Raw genomic sequence first — 16,966 nt, 5'->3', positions numbered from 1 at the left:
TTAGGTCCAGTCCTGGATAATGTGGTGTTTTTTACTGTGCTTTTTCCCAGACGCCATATTCTGTGTCGAATAGATTCACCTCCTGAATGTTTATCTTGACTTTTGGAGGACATTGAAGCATAAGATACATCCTCCAGGTCATCTCATATCCTGCCTTATATATGCTAAAATAAACATCCATGAAGGTCTGATGGTTGACCTTTCGACCCCTCCGGCTCGTCTCCCGCCCAGGTCCAGGTGGGCGGTCTGCATGTGTCGCCGGGCGCGGTCAACATCCTGTCTGACAGCCTGCTCACGCTGCCGGCCATCGTCAGCATCGCAGCGGGCGGAGGCCTCCTCCTCATCATCGTCATCCTCGTGCTCATCGCCTACAAGCGCAAGTCCCGCGAGAACGACCTGACGCTGAAGAGGCTGCAGATGCAGATGGACAACCTGGAGTCCCGCGTGGCCCTGGAGTGCAAAGAAGGTGAGGCAGGAAGGCGACCATGTTTGTGCCAGATGATCCAGAGGCTAGCATGGGAACCAGAGGAATCTGCAAGATCATGTTTTGTTTGCTGGGGTTTGGCCCCCTCCTGTTCAGACAGATAGCAGGTTTAATTTGATGCAGAGAAGTGCCCATGAGGTATTTTGTACACAACCAAGATGGCTGCCGCCGAGGTTGAGCGTCTGTTTGTTCTGCTTCCATCGTGACAGTCCTTAAGGAACCGGGTGGTACTTTACTCTGAAAATGTGCTTTTCTTTTGATCAGAAAGATGTGTTTCCATACTTGACACAGGATTTGGTGTGTGTGTGTGTGTTGGTTTGTGTGTTTATGTATGTTTGTTAAATAACACACTGGGAATTCCGCAACATCTTGGTCGACCTTATTGAATGCACCACACAAACAAACAAAAACATACCGCACCATTGCTACAGATTAAATTACTGTACTCAAAGCATCACAAGGTCCAGCACAAGTTTAAACTCCCTTTTCACAGAGACTTCATCGTAGTATAAACATAGGTCACTAATAGCACTAATTATGGGTTTGCCCTTTTTAGGGACCTGTTTTATGACACCTCTGTTAAAGGGTATTGTGGTGGGAACACAGAAGTATTAACAGATTGACTCCCTCCGTGATTCACTCCTTCCTCCTCCTGTCCCGGCGGGCCCAGCTACTGCCGGGGTCCCAACAAGAACCTCCCGCTTGGCTTCCTCGGGTTGTACTTGCAGGGGAAGTTTGCACTGAATCAATTTAAAATGACTATAAATTTTGAAGTCCAAAGAAATAAGTCGGATGTGACATAACCAAAGGTAGGACAAACGCTGGAACTAGGAGTGGATGGCAAGAGGCATTGCCCCATCCATTAATTCTTTCCAAGGCCAATTGGTTCTCTATTGTCCACGGTCCCTTGAATGTAATTTAATAATCTGAGGACAGTATAAAGCAGCCGCCTTTCTCTCCTGTTAGCAGGGGGGGGTTTCCCACCTTATGGGGGGCCAAGGCTTGACACTCTCTCCATGTTGAGATTGTACTCCCCATCCGCTCTAGCTGTCACTTACTATAATTTCACATGCAAGTTAGTTTTCCGTTCTGAACGTTACATTATAAAAGAAAAGAATCGAGCTGTAATTCTAGGAGAATGATAATCATTTCCAACTTCCAACCTCTCTGGCCGACAGACACCTTGTTAACTTCTCGCTAACACAAACACAACAAACGAACAGCACTCGTTCCCCGTTGGGCCAGGGTTTTTAACAGCAGACACCAGAGGAGTTTGAAATAATTCCATTTGACCTTTGACCTGCGGCACAGTGTGAGGCCAACGGCAGTACACAGCACACTGACCTGACCTCCACCTGCAGTACACCACACTAGTGGATGGAGGAGGACCTCCACCTACAGTAGACCACAGTAGTGGATTTAGAAGGACCTCCACCTGCAGCACACTACAGCAGTGGATGTAGCTGGACGGTGAGGTGGTGTATGAAATAGTGAGTGGAGCGTGCCGTGTGGTTATGGCTGTAGTGACCTTGTGGAAGCAGCTTGCAGTGCTGAACCTTTTACAACGTCAGCCTCAATCGACTCACACAGGATTGGCTCCAATACAAATAGAAAAGAAAATGAATAGAAAAAAACAACGTAGCACCAATTATCTCCTGCACATAATCCCCCAGATTGGTGAAATTGACAGACAGATCGCTAGGCAAATACCCGGGACCAGACTAGGCCCCCAGACACGTGCACCTAGGGACGGGGGGCTCATGTTTTAACCATCAGAGCGCGAGGAGCACACTGCCACTACCAATGGATTTGGAGAGGTTACCTGTATTCCCTGTGCTTCAGTGTGTGTGTTTGTGTGCAGGTGTGTCCATGTGTATAGGCATGCATGGGTGCACGCCCAATGTTTATGTGTCAGTGTGTGCGTGCATGTGTGTTTGTGTGTGTGTGTGTGTGTACGATGTGTGTGTATGGGCACATGAGAACCAGACATGTCTCCCTCTCTGAGTGAGGGGACCAGGATGCAAGGGGTTGATTGGTACCTAAGCTGGTAGGGGGGGTGATTCTGCTGCGGCTCCTGTGATAGGCTGCTGTCAGGGAGCCCCACCCAGAGGCTGACGCATCACAGCAGCAGAGCCTGACGGGCCGGGAGGACTCAGTCAGGATGGAGCCAATTAACCAGCGCTCACCTGCGCTCACACACTGAGACCACATACACACTGCAGGGCACGGCTTTACTGGCCAATTTACTGGCCAGCAGATAAAAATGATTAAAAAGAAATGAGAGTCAGAAGGGTGGCGTGTGTGTGTGTGTATGTGTTTTGTTTGTGTTTTGTGTCTGTGTGTGTGTGTGTACGTGTGTGTGTGTGTGTGTGTGTGTGTGTGTGTGTGTGTGTGTGTGTGTGTGTGTGTGTGTGTGTGTGTGTGTGTGTGTGTATGTGTGTGTGTGTACGTGTAAGCGTGTGTGTGTGTGTGTGTGTGTGTGTGTGTGTGTGTGTGTGTGTGTGTGTGTGTGTGTGTGTGCGTGTGTTTGTGGGGCGGCGTCTTGTGTGATTCTTTTTATGAAGTAGGAGCTATGAAATATTGAGTTTTCTGACGTGGAGAGACTATCTTAGGCTTCAACTGTCAGCTTCTTGATGAGACGGTAAACATCACAGAGATAAGACGGATTCACCCAGTTCAGTCTCCAGGGATTGAGGAAGGATTTCATTTTCCTCCTGAGGTCTCTAGATAAAAATGTGCTACTTTATTTTTTCTCTTTCTTTCTTTCCTTCTCTCTTTCCTTCTTTCTTTCTTTCTTTCTTTCTTTCTTTCTTTCTTTCTTTCTTTCTTTCTTTCTTTCTTTCTTTCCTTCTTTCTTTCTTTCTTTCTTTCTTTCTTTCTTTCTTTCTTTCTTTCTTTCTTTATACTACTATTCTTTATCCTCCTCCTTTCTTCTCTTTCTTTAATTTCCGTCTATATCTATACCGTAACCATCTCTCTCTCTCTCTCTCTCTATCACTCAGCCTTTGCGGAGCTTCAGACGGACATCAATGAGTTGACCAGCGACCTGGACCGAGCCGGCATCCCCCACCTCGACTACCGCACCTACGCCATGAGGGTGCTTTTCCCTGGGATAGAGGACCACCCCGTCCTACGAGAGCTGGAGGTACGGTATCCAAGACAAGAGTCATACCCGCCAGCCAGAAAGAGAGAGAGAGAGAGAGAGAGAGAGAGAGAGGGAGAGGGAGAGGGAGAGAGAGAGAGAGAGAGAGAGAGAGAGAGAGAGAGAGAGAGAGAGAGAGAGAGAGGGAGAGAGAGAGAGAGGGAGAGGGAGAGAGAGAGAGATTGGGTTAGATCAGCTCCTACAAAGTGTCCCACCTCACGACATAACCTCTGTGAGCTGCGCTCAGCCCGAGGGAGAGATGGAGAGCAATGTGCCACTCAGTCTCTCCTAACCACACATCACCTCATCACCCCCCCCCCCCCCCCGCGGTTCCTCTTGACCGGGGAAGTCAGTGGACAGCTGGGGGAAAGATGGAGAAGGCGTGTATTTTATTAATGTTTATACATGATATGGGGTTCAGAGAATGACTTCACCCGGGACCCACACCATGATTTGAACACAGCCTTCTCCCAGGCACTCACTGTAAGGCAGGATGTGACACCTTTATTGGCCCGCTGTGTGTTCAGATTGATGGGTCAGACTTTGTATATGCTGGGGCACAACGGTCATTTTATTCTACGCTGGTGCGTACGCTAATATATTGGGTTTGCCTCGGCAGCAATCATTTCAAATTTAAGCATGAATGAAATGTGTCTCTTCTCAAAATGGTGCATTGTGATGAAATGCATCAGGGAAGTGCTGGAGATCGATCTTTATGGCATGCGATCAATACTTTTCTCAGGTAATGTTAGTGAGAAGCCCATTTTGGCGGTACGCTCCAGTTTATCCTTCAGTGAAATACATCCCTTTCAGTGCTTTAAAAAAGAAAGAAATGGCCCATATGTGAAACAAGGTCAACATCAACCATCATTTCACGGGAGCCCTTTTACATTTCCCGGGCATTTCTCCTCAGTCATGGCTTTTGCTGAGTTCTTTCCCGCTCTATTTACTAGTTTGGCACTTCAGCAGACACTTTTATGGAGAAGGACTCACAGTGAGTTGTAGTTTCATATTCAGGACATGTATTTGTTGATACTCCTTATGAAAGAGCAGCTTTAGGCGTTAATGCATCTAGTTCAAGGATGCCCACTTGTATACCGCTGGGGATCCGAAACCAGCACCTTCAGGCTTCAGGTCAAATTGACCCTAACCACCGCCTCTCTCTCTCTCTCTCTCTCTCTCTCTCTCTCTCTCTCTCTCTCTCTCTCTCTCTCTCCCTCCCCCTCTCTCTCTCTCTCTCTCTCTCTCTCTCTCTCTCTCTCTCTCTCTCTCTCTCTCTCTCTCTCTCTCTCTCTCCCTCCCCCTGGCCCCAGGTGTCTGGGACCGGGCAGCAGGCTGTGGAGAAGGCCCTGAAGCTGTTCGGCCAGCTGATCAACAACAAGGTGTTCCTGCTCACCTTCATCCGCACGCTGGAGATGCAGCGCTCCTTCTCCATGCGCGACCGCGGAAACGTGGCCTCGCTCATCATGACGGCGCTGCAGGGCCGCCTGGAGTACGCCACCGACGTGCTCAAGCACCTGCTGTCCGACCTCATCGACCGCAACCTGGAGAGCAAGAACCACCCCAAGCTGCTGCTAAGGAGGTAGGGGCCCCGCAGACACCCACGCCGACAGTGCAACCAGTGCTGACGGGTCGCCATGGAGACGGGACACGGCGGTGGTGTCGGGCGGGCCGCGGGTCGTGATGAGGCAGACCGTGGCCGTGTCACGTCTTCTGATTAAAAGAGAGGGATCAGCCTTAGGAGCTATAGTGTTGGAGCTTGCTTTGACCTTCTCACGTCTAGCACTGTGAGCTTGCAGCAGCCGTATGCAGTGTCACAGCGTGAAGGTGAAACAGGAGAAGGTGATTAAATAGATACCGGGGACAGCACCGCCTTTATACAACTCTTTACTTACCCACAGAACACGCCAGACAGATGGGATTAACATTTGTTTATAGTATATAAATAACAGCAATAATTAAATGTCAACCCGGAAAAAGTAATGTGCATAGGTATATATCTCCCCCAGGAGTTGTCAAATTACAGACTTAAGGACGATTTCTATTGTGTCCTGTGAATAGACTCAGAGAAAATGTTGCTTCTAGCCTCATTAAGTCAACACTTTTACGCTCTGTCCTGTTGTTCTAGTGTTTCTCTGTTTTTAAACACCCATTGTCCCCGCTTAGCGTCTCCCTTAATAAGTGAGGACAGAGAGAGGAGCACAGCGTGTACTGTGTGCCGAGAGGTGCGGCCTCTCGTCGCTGAAGCGTGGAAACTAGATTATGTGTGGAGGTGGGCAGAGAGTGAGTGGAACCAGCAGCACTCTGCCTGCTCTCTCTGCTGCCTCTTCCTCCTTCCAAGCCTCTTCTTCTTCCACACTTTGTCTTACGCTCCCACTCTTCCTGTTTTTCTCTTCAACCACTAATTTCCTCCCTCTTGACACACACACACTGTCACTCTCACTTATTCTCTGGGCTGCTTCTCCTTATGAAAGATTTAGCAGAATCGGCTCAACTTTCTCTCTCTCTTCTCTCTCCCTCTTGTCTTTCCCCCACTCTCTCTCTCTCTCTCTCTCTCTCTCTCTCTCTCTCTCTCTCTCTCTCTCTCTCTCTCTCTCTCTCTCTCTCTCTCTCTCTCTCTCTCTCTCTCTCTCTCTCTCTCTCTCTCTCTCCTCCCTCCCTCCCTCCCTCCCTCCCTCCCTCCCTCCCTCCCTCTCTCTCTCTCTCTCTCTCTCTCTCTCTCTCCCTCCCTCCCTCCCTCCCTCCCTCCCTCTCTCTCTCTCTCTCTCTCTCCCTCCCTCTCTCTCTCTCTCTCTCTCTCTCTCTCTCTCTCTCTCTCTCTCTCTCTCTCTGCACTACACCTTGTTCAGAGGGTGGCATGTGGCTGAGCTGCTGAATGTTTGAACGCCCTCAGGTTAGAGAGTCCTTCGGCCGGTCGTCCTTGGCCCTACAACGCATTAGGGACCCAGTAGGTGGAGGGACCCTTTATTAAACCCTCCCGCCGGACGAGGGGCCCCGTGACCCGGGCCCCAGGAGGTCATACCGCCGGAAGGTGTTGGGAGAGAGGGTGTGTACGTGTGTGTGTCTCCAAGAAGCAGTTTGTATGTGTGGGCACATGCACGGGTCTGTGTGAAGCTGTGTGCGTTGCGTGTGTGTGTTGGTTCATGTGTCTGTGAGAGAGCGCCCCCCCCCCCCGCTGGGATGTTAATTTAGGACGGAGCGCACTCTGTGATGAGGTCAGACATGATGAACAGCAGACCGGCCGGAGAGGGAGGGAGACAGACAGAGAGAGAGAGGGAGAAGAAAAACAGACTCCAGCCGAACCCGCCGATGAAGCTGTTGTTTCACACAACCCCCCCCCACCCCCCAAATGATTCATTATTCTGTCCCATTAGGAGCACAGCGGTGTGTAATGCTGGACTCCTACAGGGCCCCAGCCTACAGGGCCGGGCGTCCCGTGGTCTTTAGATTACACTCCCCCCGCCCCCCGCCCCACCCAGCGTAAGGGATTATCGACTTCACAAGGAGCAGGTTGGCTTTGTGGCCGGCGTCCACACCGAGTGCTCCTGCGTTTCTTCTCTTCCCTAAAGCGGTTCCATGAGCGACGAGGCCGGCTCCACGGGCCGGCTCCATGGGCCGGCTCCACGGGCCGGCTCCACGGGCCGGCTCGCTTCGGGCGCGTGCGGGCGCGTGCGGGCGCGTGCGGGCGGGCCCGTGCGGGCGCGTGCGTGCGGGCGCGTGCGGGTGCGTGCGGGCGCGTGCGGGCGCGTGCGGGCGCGTGCGGGCGCGTGCGTGCGGGCGCGTGCGGGCGCGTGCTCCTTCTTCCCTTCCCTCCCTCCCCAGATGATGTGATGAAGGTCCATTAGGCACGTCTCTGCGGCATGTTTGTGCTAGGGAGGGCGGCCTGGCAGCACTTTGCTGCTGTCTTGCTCGCGCTCTCGCTGCCTCTGGTTGTTTAAATCTTAATCTTATTTCGGGGTAGCGGTGTACGTGGCAAAATATGCATCAGGATAAGGGCCGTTAAATGTCTTTAACTGCCCACCGCAGATGTTTCCAAATGTAAGAACTGTGTACGTTGTTGGAGAGGCAAAGCATGTCATTGGAGAAAATAGAAAAAAGCATATTTATTCGGTACATCCAGAGGCTGTGGGTAGCAGCGTTACATATTAGTACAACACACATCTTTCGTAGACGTAAAATGATCTTTTCCATATGATCAATGTAATTGCCTATATCTATCCACTCTGGGGGTTCAGGAGCTAGCCAGCCGCTTGAGACCAAATGACCAAACATATATCAGAAATATAAACATTTCCTAAAAACAATGTGGAAAACTGCAATTGCAACTCAGTGTTGAATTATATGTTCTAGCTCTTTGTGAAACTCTGCCCAGAGAGGAGTGATCACTGGACACTCCCGAAATAAACGCCTGTGATTGGCTTTCTTAAACCAACAACGTCTCCGACGTTTGGCTTGGCCTCCAGCTAAATGTACTCTCTGCTTCGGTGTTATAAAGAAAACAGTAAAACCCCTTCACCCTGACGGAACACCTCAGAGCTGGTGCATTTCAACTGTAATGTACACACATCCAGACATCCTCGTTTTCTATTGAACGATTTCTTTCTCTCTGTCATGTATATTTAATGTATCCGAGAGTTTGGTATTCTTTGTCATTAGGGCCTTTGCGAAATCTAGAGCTAGCACCCTAATTTAAATACTATTTGTAGGCACTGAAGAGTATTCTCAATATTGGATCTGTTTTGTTTCTAATGTTATGTTCAAAATACTTCTATGATACGTTCGCCTGAGATTTTCAAAGTCATTACATTTTTATCCCTTCCTCTTTTTCACGACAAAGAGAGAGAGAGAGAGAGAGAGAGAGAGAGAGAGAGAGAGAGAGAGAGAGAGAGAGAGAGAGAGAGAGAGAGAGATAGAGAGAGATGTAGAGAGGGAGAGAGAGAGAGAGAGAGATAGAAAAAGGGAGGAGGAGAGAGAGAGAAAAGATATAGAGAGCCTGCTTCATATTTATGCTCAGCAAATCTCTCTCATCTCACTTATAGGAATCATTTTGTGCTTGTGTTGTTGTTGATGTATGCGTTAATGCGTGAGGGTGACTATGTCGGAGCAAGAAGTATTCCACATACACTGTTAAACCAACAGAAGAATTCTAAAACAATTCACATGTAAATAAAAACCAGTTTGACAGCCCTATGACAACATAACATCCCATCAGGGCCATCCCCACTCCTAGCGACTGCGTCCCCATGAGATGTGTGACCCATGAAACCTGAGTAATGGGATGTCAGGTTGACACAGAGAGTCACAGAAAAGAGAGGAACACACTTCCTGTCCTCATTCATATTACAGGGGTCCTGTTGCGAAGCAGCAGAGCACTCCCAACCACAACCAGGTTTATCCCAGGGATGGAACACGGTCACCAGCTGACACCCTCCTCCGCTACCTTCTCTCCCACCAAAATAGCCTCCTCCGCCCTGTGTTCCAGTGTGTCTTCATGGGGGGATAATGCACCCTGTCACCCTGGGCTGGTTGTAGCATTGGTGGTATGCTATCAGGCTGGTGGTGTGCTACTCAGGATCAGCAAGGTGTACGATTTTATTTGCCTAAGTCGACTGTCGCTTCCTCAAGAGTGACATTAAATACTAATAAAAAAAGAACAAATTTTGGTTTATGCCAGGGACGGAATTTGTAGGAGGATTAGAATGTCCATGCACCACTCTATTCAGTAGAGGTTTAACTGAATACCTTCAGGGCAGCATCAAGAAATCCAGAAAAGCAATTTTAATCGATCTGTGGGAATGGTCGCTAGGCTAATGGTTACACATACCACACAGAAAGCGGAACGTACTGGCCAATTATAGTGTGTGTGTGTGTGTGTGTGTGTGTGTGTGTGTGTGTGTGTGTGTGTGTGTGTGTGTGTGTGTGTGTGTGTGTGTGTGTGTGTGTGTGTGTGTGTGTGTGTGTGTGTGTGTGTGTGTTTGTTTGTGTTAGTGTGGTTGTATGTGTGTGTGTGTGTGTGTGTGTGTGTGTGTGTGTGTGTGTGTGTGTGTGTGTGTGTGTGTGTGTGTGCGTGTGTGCAGAACTCGCCTTGTGGAATTCTCTTCTCTCTTCTTATTGTGTTCAGTCCCATCTCAACATCCCACCAGAACATCATTACTTGATGCTGGCCGCGGACCGCAGATCATTCACATGGCTTCCTCCCTGGGCTTGGATCACATTAGAATGCATTCTCCTCTACAGAACAACACTTTAGAACATGTTCTTCCCTACTTCAAAACAAAGAGCCTCCATGGCTTTCTGGGTAGTTCATGTCTTGAGATGTCTGGAAATGTTTCTCCGCTCCTCTGTCTCAACAATAAAAGGTCTTTAGCTCACAGACTCGAGCAATTCCCTGAAAGCGTTTGAAAGCAATTCTTCCAGCTTTGGCAACGTGTTTGAGTTCACTTCTTTACATCATTTTTTTCTCTATTTTTATTTCTCAATATTCTCCAGCATTAGTGAAATTGGCAACCTTTACGTTGCTCTCATCTGTCTTTCTGTATGGCATTTTTCATTTACAACCTACCCACCAATCCGCCTCAGAATGTGTCTGTTGTGTTGCTGTTTTTCTTTTAAGCTGTTCTGGAAAGTCTCTCTCTCTTCTCTCTCCCTCTTGTCTTTCCCCCACTCTCTCTCTCATCTCCATCTGTCTCTCTCTCTCTCTCTCTCTCTCTCTCTCTCTCTCTCTCTCTCTCTCTCTCTCTCTCTCTCTCTCTCTCTCTCTCTCTCTCTCTCTCTCAGTCTCTCTCCCTCCCCACTGTTCTCTGTGGTTTTGTCTCGTCAGCTGTCCTGCTGGCTAATGTTCTTCTAATGGAATCACAGAACATTGTCTCTCTATCACCTTGAGACTTTTCAATCTTGCCGTGTGGTTATCATTATTATTCTTATTTAGTTTCCTTTTTCTCCTCAGCGTTTCCCGTAATGGGGTCCGTGGCCGCGCTGATCAACCGAGTGCGTTCCCATTAGGCGGGAATGCTCATTCCAATTGAAACACCTATCTGCAATTGAAATGATGTGTGTTTATGTATGCGTGTGTGTCTGTGTGTATGTGTGTGTGTGTGTGTGTGTGTGTGTGTGTGTGTGTGTATGTGCTGCCCTTGCACAGCGTGTGTGTCTGTGCACATGGGGGGCTGCTCTTAGACATTCTATAGTAGGATAATGACATTCTGATGTTCATCATTGAAACTCAATTAATGGAGCGGGGACAGCAGAGGCAGCCGAGGCTGACGAGGAAGAGGAGGAGGGCAGGGGGGATGAAGGGGCAGAGGAGGAGGAGGAGGAGGAGGGGGGGGGAGAACAAAGGCGACGGGGGCTCCCTCATGTTGCATTCAAATGGCAGATATATGAGGGCGGGGGGGGGGGGGGGGGGGGGGGGCACACAGCATCCCACATTAAAAAATAGAAGAAAGAAATAAATGATTTGACTTCCTACTCAGGGACTTGCTGAGCTTATTACAAAAGCTTAATGGCTTCCATTAACTTCTAACACACTCACAGCAGTGCACAAGCTGTGTGTGTGTGTGTGTGTGTGTGTGTGTGTGTGTGTGTGTGTGTGTGTGTGTGTGTGTGTGTGTGTGTGTGTGTGTGTGTGTGGGCGTGGGCGTGGGCGTGGCCGGACGTGGGTGTGGATATGTGTGTGTGCGTGGGAGTGTGTGTATGTGTTGGTTGGGGGATATTCTCCTAGAACGATAGAGAGCAATTACAAAGGGATTTGGGGTAATGTGTATTGAAGAAAAAAACAACACAAGGAAGGGAATTAAAGCAATGTGAACGTGGCTTCTTACGTCTGTGCTCTTTGTTGCCTTTTGCCGACGACGGCAGATCCTCCCCGATAACATCGGCGTCAGAGCTGAGAACAACCGACGCCACACACTCTCTCCCAGCGCTGCAGAGATCTCCCCATCCCACCGTCAACCCTCTCTACCCTGTATGGCGTAGCTATAAATATTGTATATGGCTTGTCTGAAATACACTCTCGGGAAGACTCTAGTGATTCTGTCTTCTGAAACCAAACACCTCAGAGCCGACCCTATAGATCTCATACGTGTGTTTCGGCCCCCCCGTCCTCCCTCTCACTCCGACTCGTGCCGCCTCCTCCAGAGTCCGGCTCTTGGCCCTTTAAAAACGCGGGTAAAATGCAATTATCCCTCTGCTGTATAATGGCCTCAATCTGCCTCTCTTCTCTTTCAGAGCATGAATAGGATCATCCCTGTTTCTCTGAGGAGACACAAAGACCTCCTCCATTATGGTTAATCAGGCCGACTCAGGACTTAACCACACACATTCGTGCACACACATGCATACATGCAAGCACATGCACATTCATGCAGGCATGCACATATTCATACATGTTAATCATTTCAAAACAAGCCGATGTCTGTATGCTTGTTATTTTAAAATGCCTTTTTTTTTTGTGATTGCCGTGTGTTTTGTGCATGCATGTGTGAGTTAGTTTTAGTGTGTGTGTGATTTGCCAAATTTCTCTGCATTTATGTGAGCGAGCTAGCATGAACAGGTTCAAAGACATTGGAATTCATCTTAGGTGTTGGGGCTAACCCTTTCATCTGAACTTGCGCGTTCGTCAATAATTCCCAGCTGGCCCCTCTCTCTCTCTCTCTCTCTCTCTCTCTCTCTCTCTCTCTCTCTCTCTCGCTCTCTCTCTCTCTCTCTCTCTCTCTCTCTCTCTCTCTCTCTCTCTCTCTCTCTCTCTCTCTCTCTCTCTCTCTCTCTCTCTCAATCTCACTCGCCCTCTCACTCTTCACCCTCCCCACTGGTTTTGAATTATCCTGTAATAACTGCAACTTCTGGCACACTTATCTGTGGGCTCCCTGTAATTGCATTGATGATGAGGGAGAGTGAAACACTGCAGAAGCATGCAAAAACACACACACACACACACACACACACACATACACACCCAGACAATCTTCCTCTTAGCTCCTGGGCTTTCTATACAGTAGTCCCTGTAAACGGATATCTGCACATGAATGCAGAATCTGTACGCATTGGGACGATACTTGTGAATCTGAAGCATTCTGGTTTCAGTTTGTAGTCTATTTGTAGTCTGATGAGAATTGACCAATCACGTTTGATATCCGTAATCTGGTATCCCTCTTCACCGGAACCCCAGAAGTATTGCCCGTTGTTCCCAGATGTAAATCGCCTTTAGATGATAGCCCTGCTTTCAAATATAGTCTATACAGTAACCCATGGTTCACCCTGAGCAGCGACGTCTCTGTGAGTGAGCAGGCTGAGCATAGAACTGAGAGGCAGACGGAGAAGAGAGGAGCTATGATGCTGTGCCCTGTGTCTGGTGTGTGTGTGTGTGTGTGTGTGTTTCAACTCGAAAAAGCTTAGGACAGCTGCCGAAGCCCCACCAATCTCTTGATCTAAACCATATCTGTGCATCCATATCCACAAACACACACACACACACACACGCACACGCACCCGCACACACACACACAAACAAAACACTGTGACTACCCTGCTCTATTCTATTAATTCAAGGAATCCACACTTCCTTTCAGAACACGATCGAAAAGCCCTTGCAAAGACCCTCCCGATGTCTTAACATTTCAATGAGGGTTTGGTGGGCTATGGAGCACTGAACTGATGCCTTCTGCAGTCCCAGAAGCGTGTGTCAGAATATCGATAGTCGCTCGGTAGGTAATTTGTTGTTCCTTTTGGTTTGATTTCATTTCAGGACGGAGTCGGTGGCAGAGAAGATGCTGACTAACTGGTTTGCCTTCCTACTTCACAAGTTCCTAAAGGTCAGTCATACACACAGCTTACAGACTGAGTGAGTGTGTGTGTGTGTGTGTGTGTGTGTGTGTGTGTGTGTGTGTGTGTGTGTGTGTGTGTGTGTGTGTGTGTGAGTGTGAGTGTGAGTGTGAGTGTTTGTGTCTGGGTCTCAGTTAGTCTTAGATTACTAATATGAAACCCACTTCAGGCCTATGCAAACTCCCATTCAACCCCAATGGGAGTTTGCATAGGTCTGAGTGGAATCATATTAGTAATCTATGCTTCCTGCCAGGCCCTGTAGACTGAGGAGATACCATCCATGAAGTAATTAAAGTTACATTCTGAAATTTCTTTACTCTTTCATGCACCAATTGTAGACAACAACTCATGTACGCAACAGACACCAATGTATCTTTCTTCCAAAAGTTTCAGAAATGTCTTTGAAACTTTTGTGTGTTCAATGTGTGCGTCCTTGTCTTTGTGTGTGCGTGCAGGAGTGTGCGGGGGAGCCTCTCTTCATGCTGTACTGCGCCATCAAGCAGCAGATGGAGAAGGGCCCCATCGACGCCATCACCGGAGAGGCCCGCTACTCGCTCAGCGAAGACAAACTCATCAGACAGCAGATCGAGTACAAAACCCTGGTAGGTCACACAGGGAGAGGCTTGTGTGTGTGTGTGTGTGTGTGTGTCTGTGTTTGTGTGTGTTGAGGGGGAAACGGCAGACAGTTTTTTTTTTAACATGCAACCCAATACTGCGGGGAGAGCTGACACGAAAGACACAAACACCCACACACACACGCAAATTGCAAACACATACACAAATGCGCACACACACACATTTACACAAATACATATTGCCATTCAACCGCCGTATCGCTCCTCCTCTGCTTTTCTGCAACGTTGCGTTTATGAATGGGAGTGGTGGGGTAATTAGATCGATTCACACACACACAACTCCGCCGTCTCATTTTTCCACTATGCAGGTAAAACAAAAGATGATTACTTTCAGCCCCACACAAAAACAAAACACACGATCACTCCCCAATCACGAAACATAAAACGCACGCTCTCTATATTGCAACTAATTTCCTTAGTGGAGCTCATTTCTCTCTGCTTTATTACCTCTGCTTTCTGCTCTCCTGCGTCGGGAGGAAATTAACTAATGATCCCTCCGGCTACAGTTGTTGGTCCAACACGGACGCGTGTGTTACGGTTGTGGCGGCGGGGAACACGACACACAAATACAAACAATCGACGCACACACCTGAACCCACAGAAACAATCGCAACGCGAGGACGCCCGCGCGGTGACACAGTCGCAGCCGCGCTCCAACCTCGGGCGCCTGGTGCCGCCACTCTGATTGCCCTGCATGGGAATGTTTGGCTCATTTGCGCGCCAAGCCACGTGCAGAGCTGGGAATTGGAGTCCCGCGGAAAAGTGTGAAATTAGATTTTCAGGGGAACGGTGGCAACAAGGGAAATGGATCCCGGGCGGCCCCTCCTCCTCCTTCCTCACCTCCTTCTTCCTCTCCTCCTCCTTCCTCTCCTCCTCCTTCCTCTCCTCTACTTTCGTCTCCTCCTCATCCTTCCTCTCCTCTACTTTCGTCTCCTCCTCCTTCCTCTCCTCCTCCTTCCTCTCCTCCTCCTTCCTCTCCTCCTTCTTCCTCTCCTCCTCCTTCCTCTCCTCCTCCTTCCTCTCCTCTACTTTCGTCTCCTCCTCATCCTTCCTCTCCTCTACTTTCGTCTCCTCCTCCTTCGTCTCCTCCTTCTTCCTCTCCTCCTTCTTCCTCTCCTCCTCCTTCCTCTCCTCCTCCTTCCTCTCCTCCTCCTTCCTCTCCTCCTTCTTCCTCTCCTCCTCCTTCCTCTCCTCCTCCTTCCTCTCCTCCTTCCTCTCCTCCTTCTTCCTCTCCTCCTTCCTCTCCTCCTCCTTCCTCTCCTCCTCCTTCCTCTCCTCCTCCTTCCTCTCCTCCTCCTTCCTCTCCTCCTCCTTCCTCTCCTCCTCCTTCCTCTCCTCCTCCTTCCTCTGCTCCTTCTTCCTCTCCTCCTCCTTCCTCTCCTCCTCCTTCCTCTCCTCTACTTTCGTCTCCTCCTCATCCTTCCTCTCCTCTACTTTCGTCTCCTCCTCCTTCCTCTCCTCCTCCTTCCTCTCCTCCTCCTTCCTCTCCTCCTTCTTCCTCTCCTCCTCCTTCCTCTCCTCCTCCTTCCTCTCCTCTACTTTCGTCTCCTCCTCATCCTTCCTCTCCTCTACTTTCGTCTCCTCCTCCTTCGTCTCCTCCTTCTTCCTCTCCTCCTTCTTCCTCTCCTCCTCCTTCCTCTCCTCCTTCTTCCTCTCCTCCTCCTTCCTCTCCTCCTCCTTCCTCTCCTCCTTCTTCCTCTCCTCCTCCTTCCTCTCCTCCTCCTTCCTCTCCTCCTTCTTCCTCTCCTCCTTCCTCTCCTCCTTCTTCCTCTCCTCCTCCTTCCTCTCCTCCTCCTTCCTCTCCTCCTCCTTCCTCTCCTCCTCCTTCCTCTCCTCCTCCTTCCTCTCCTCCTCCTTCCTCTCCTCCTCATTCCTCTCCTCCTCCTTCCTCTCCTCCTTCTTCCTCTCATCCTTCTTCCACTTCCTGCGTCCCAACACAAGTCGCTTCCCAACCATTGTTGTTTGTTTGCTTCCCTTTACATCGTTTAATGGTAATAGTAATAGTAATATAATCTCCTGGGACCTCATATATGCTCATCAGGCATGTAGAATGTAGTTCCTCTAATGGCGTTCAGATGGTTTGCATCAAAATGACGTCCATGTTCTAAGTCAACGGGAAGGAATGTGATTTGATTCTCGTAATACAGAGAAGTTCTTGGTTCCGTTTGGCTCTCATTGGCTAGTTCCTCTTCATGTTATGTATTTAGAGGGGACCTGGTTGACAATTAGAATCTCATTCAAGAATTAAAGGTATAACTTTACAATAAGGGTATGATAATTAACCCTTGATTAAAATTCTTAATACAGCATTAACCAGCAGTTAATTAACATTAAGGTAAAGTGATTTAATTTACTGATGTTGACCACGGTATTCATTTATACATAATTCGAGGTGAACCATAACCCTAACCCTGATGCTAACACTATAAAATGATCTTATGACTGCATGAACTACTGGTTGATAAACGTACCCTTATTGTAAAGCGTGACCAGTGATCACCATGGACTCAACCTCCCCCCTCCCCCCTCCCCCCTCCCAGATCCTGAACTGCGTGAACCCGGACAACGAGAACAGCCCTGAGATCCCGGTGAAGGTGCTGAACTGTGACACCATCACCCAGGTCAAGGAGAAGATCCTGGACGCCGTCTACAAGAACATGCCCTACTCCCTGAGGCCGCGCGCCGTGGACATGGACCTGGGTAAGACCGGGCCTCCTTCACACAGGGTCTGTGTGTGTGTGTGTAAGTCTGCGTGTGTGTGTGTGTGTGTGTGTGTGTCTCCTAGAAGCCTGACAGTTTGGCTGACTCAGGTAAAGAGACAGACAGTCTTGGCAGGATGATACCAGCCTCCCACCCACCCCCCCACTTTCACCATAGTCTAATCCT

The 16,966-nt window shown here is 49.1% G+C and overlaps 1 protein-coding gene across 1 annotated transcript in view; it reads left to right on the top strand.

Annotated features, from left to right (window-relative positions):
* Window positions 1-16,966, top strand: part of plxna2 (plexin A2) — a 188,233-nt gene that overhangs the window by 155,296 nt on the left and 15,971 nt on the right. Inside the window, exons 20-25 of the mRNA XM_030369078.1 lie at window positions 232-466; window positions 3,487-3,629; window positions 4,940-5,208; window positions 13,369-13,435; window positions 13,901-14,047; window positions 16,621-16,780. Coding sequence (XP_030224938.1) covers window positions 232-466; window positions 3,487-3,629; window positions 4,940-5,208; window positions 13,369-13,435; window positions 13,901-14,047; window positions 16,621-16,780 — 1,021 coding nt within the window. The remainder of the gene's footprint in view (window positions 1-231; window positions 467-3,486; window positions 3,630-4,939; window positions 5,209-13,368; window positions 13,436-13,900; window positions 14,048-16,620; window positions 16,781-16,966) is intronic.

The sequence above is a fragment of the Gadus morhua genome, chromosome 1 (assembly GCF_902167405.1).
Source record: "Gadus morhua chromosome 1, gadMor3.0, whole genome shotgun sequence".
NCBI lineage: Eukaryota > Metazoa > Chordata > Actinopteri > Gadiformes > Gadidae > Gadus > Gadus morhua.
Note: the sequence above shows the minus strand (reverse complement) of the source record. Positions and strands in the feature narration are given on the sequence as shown.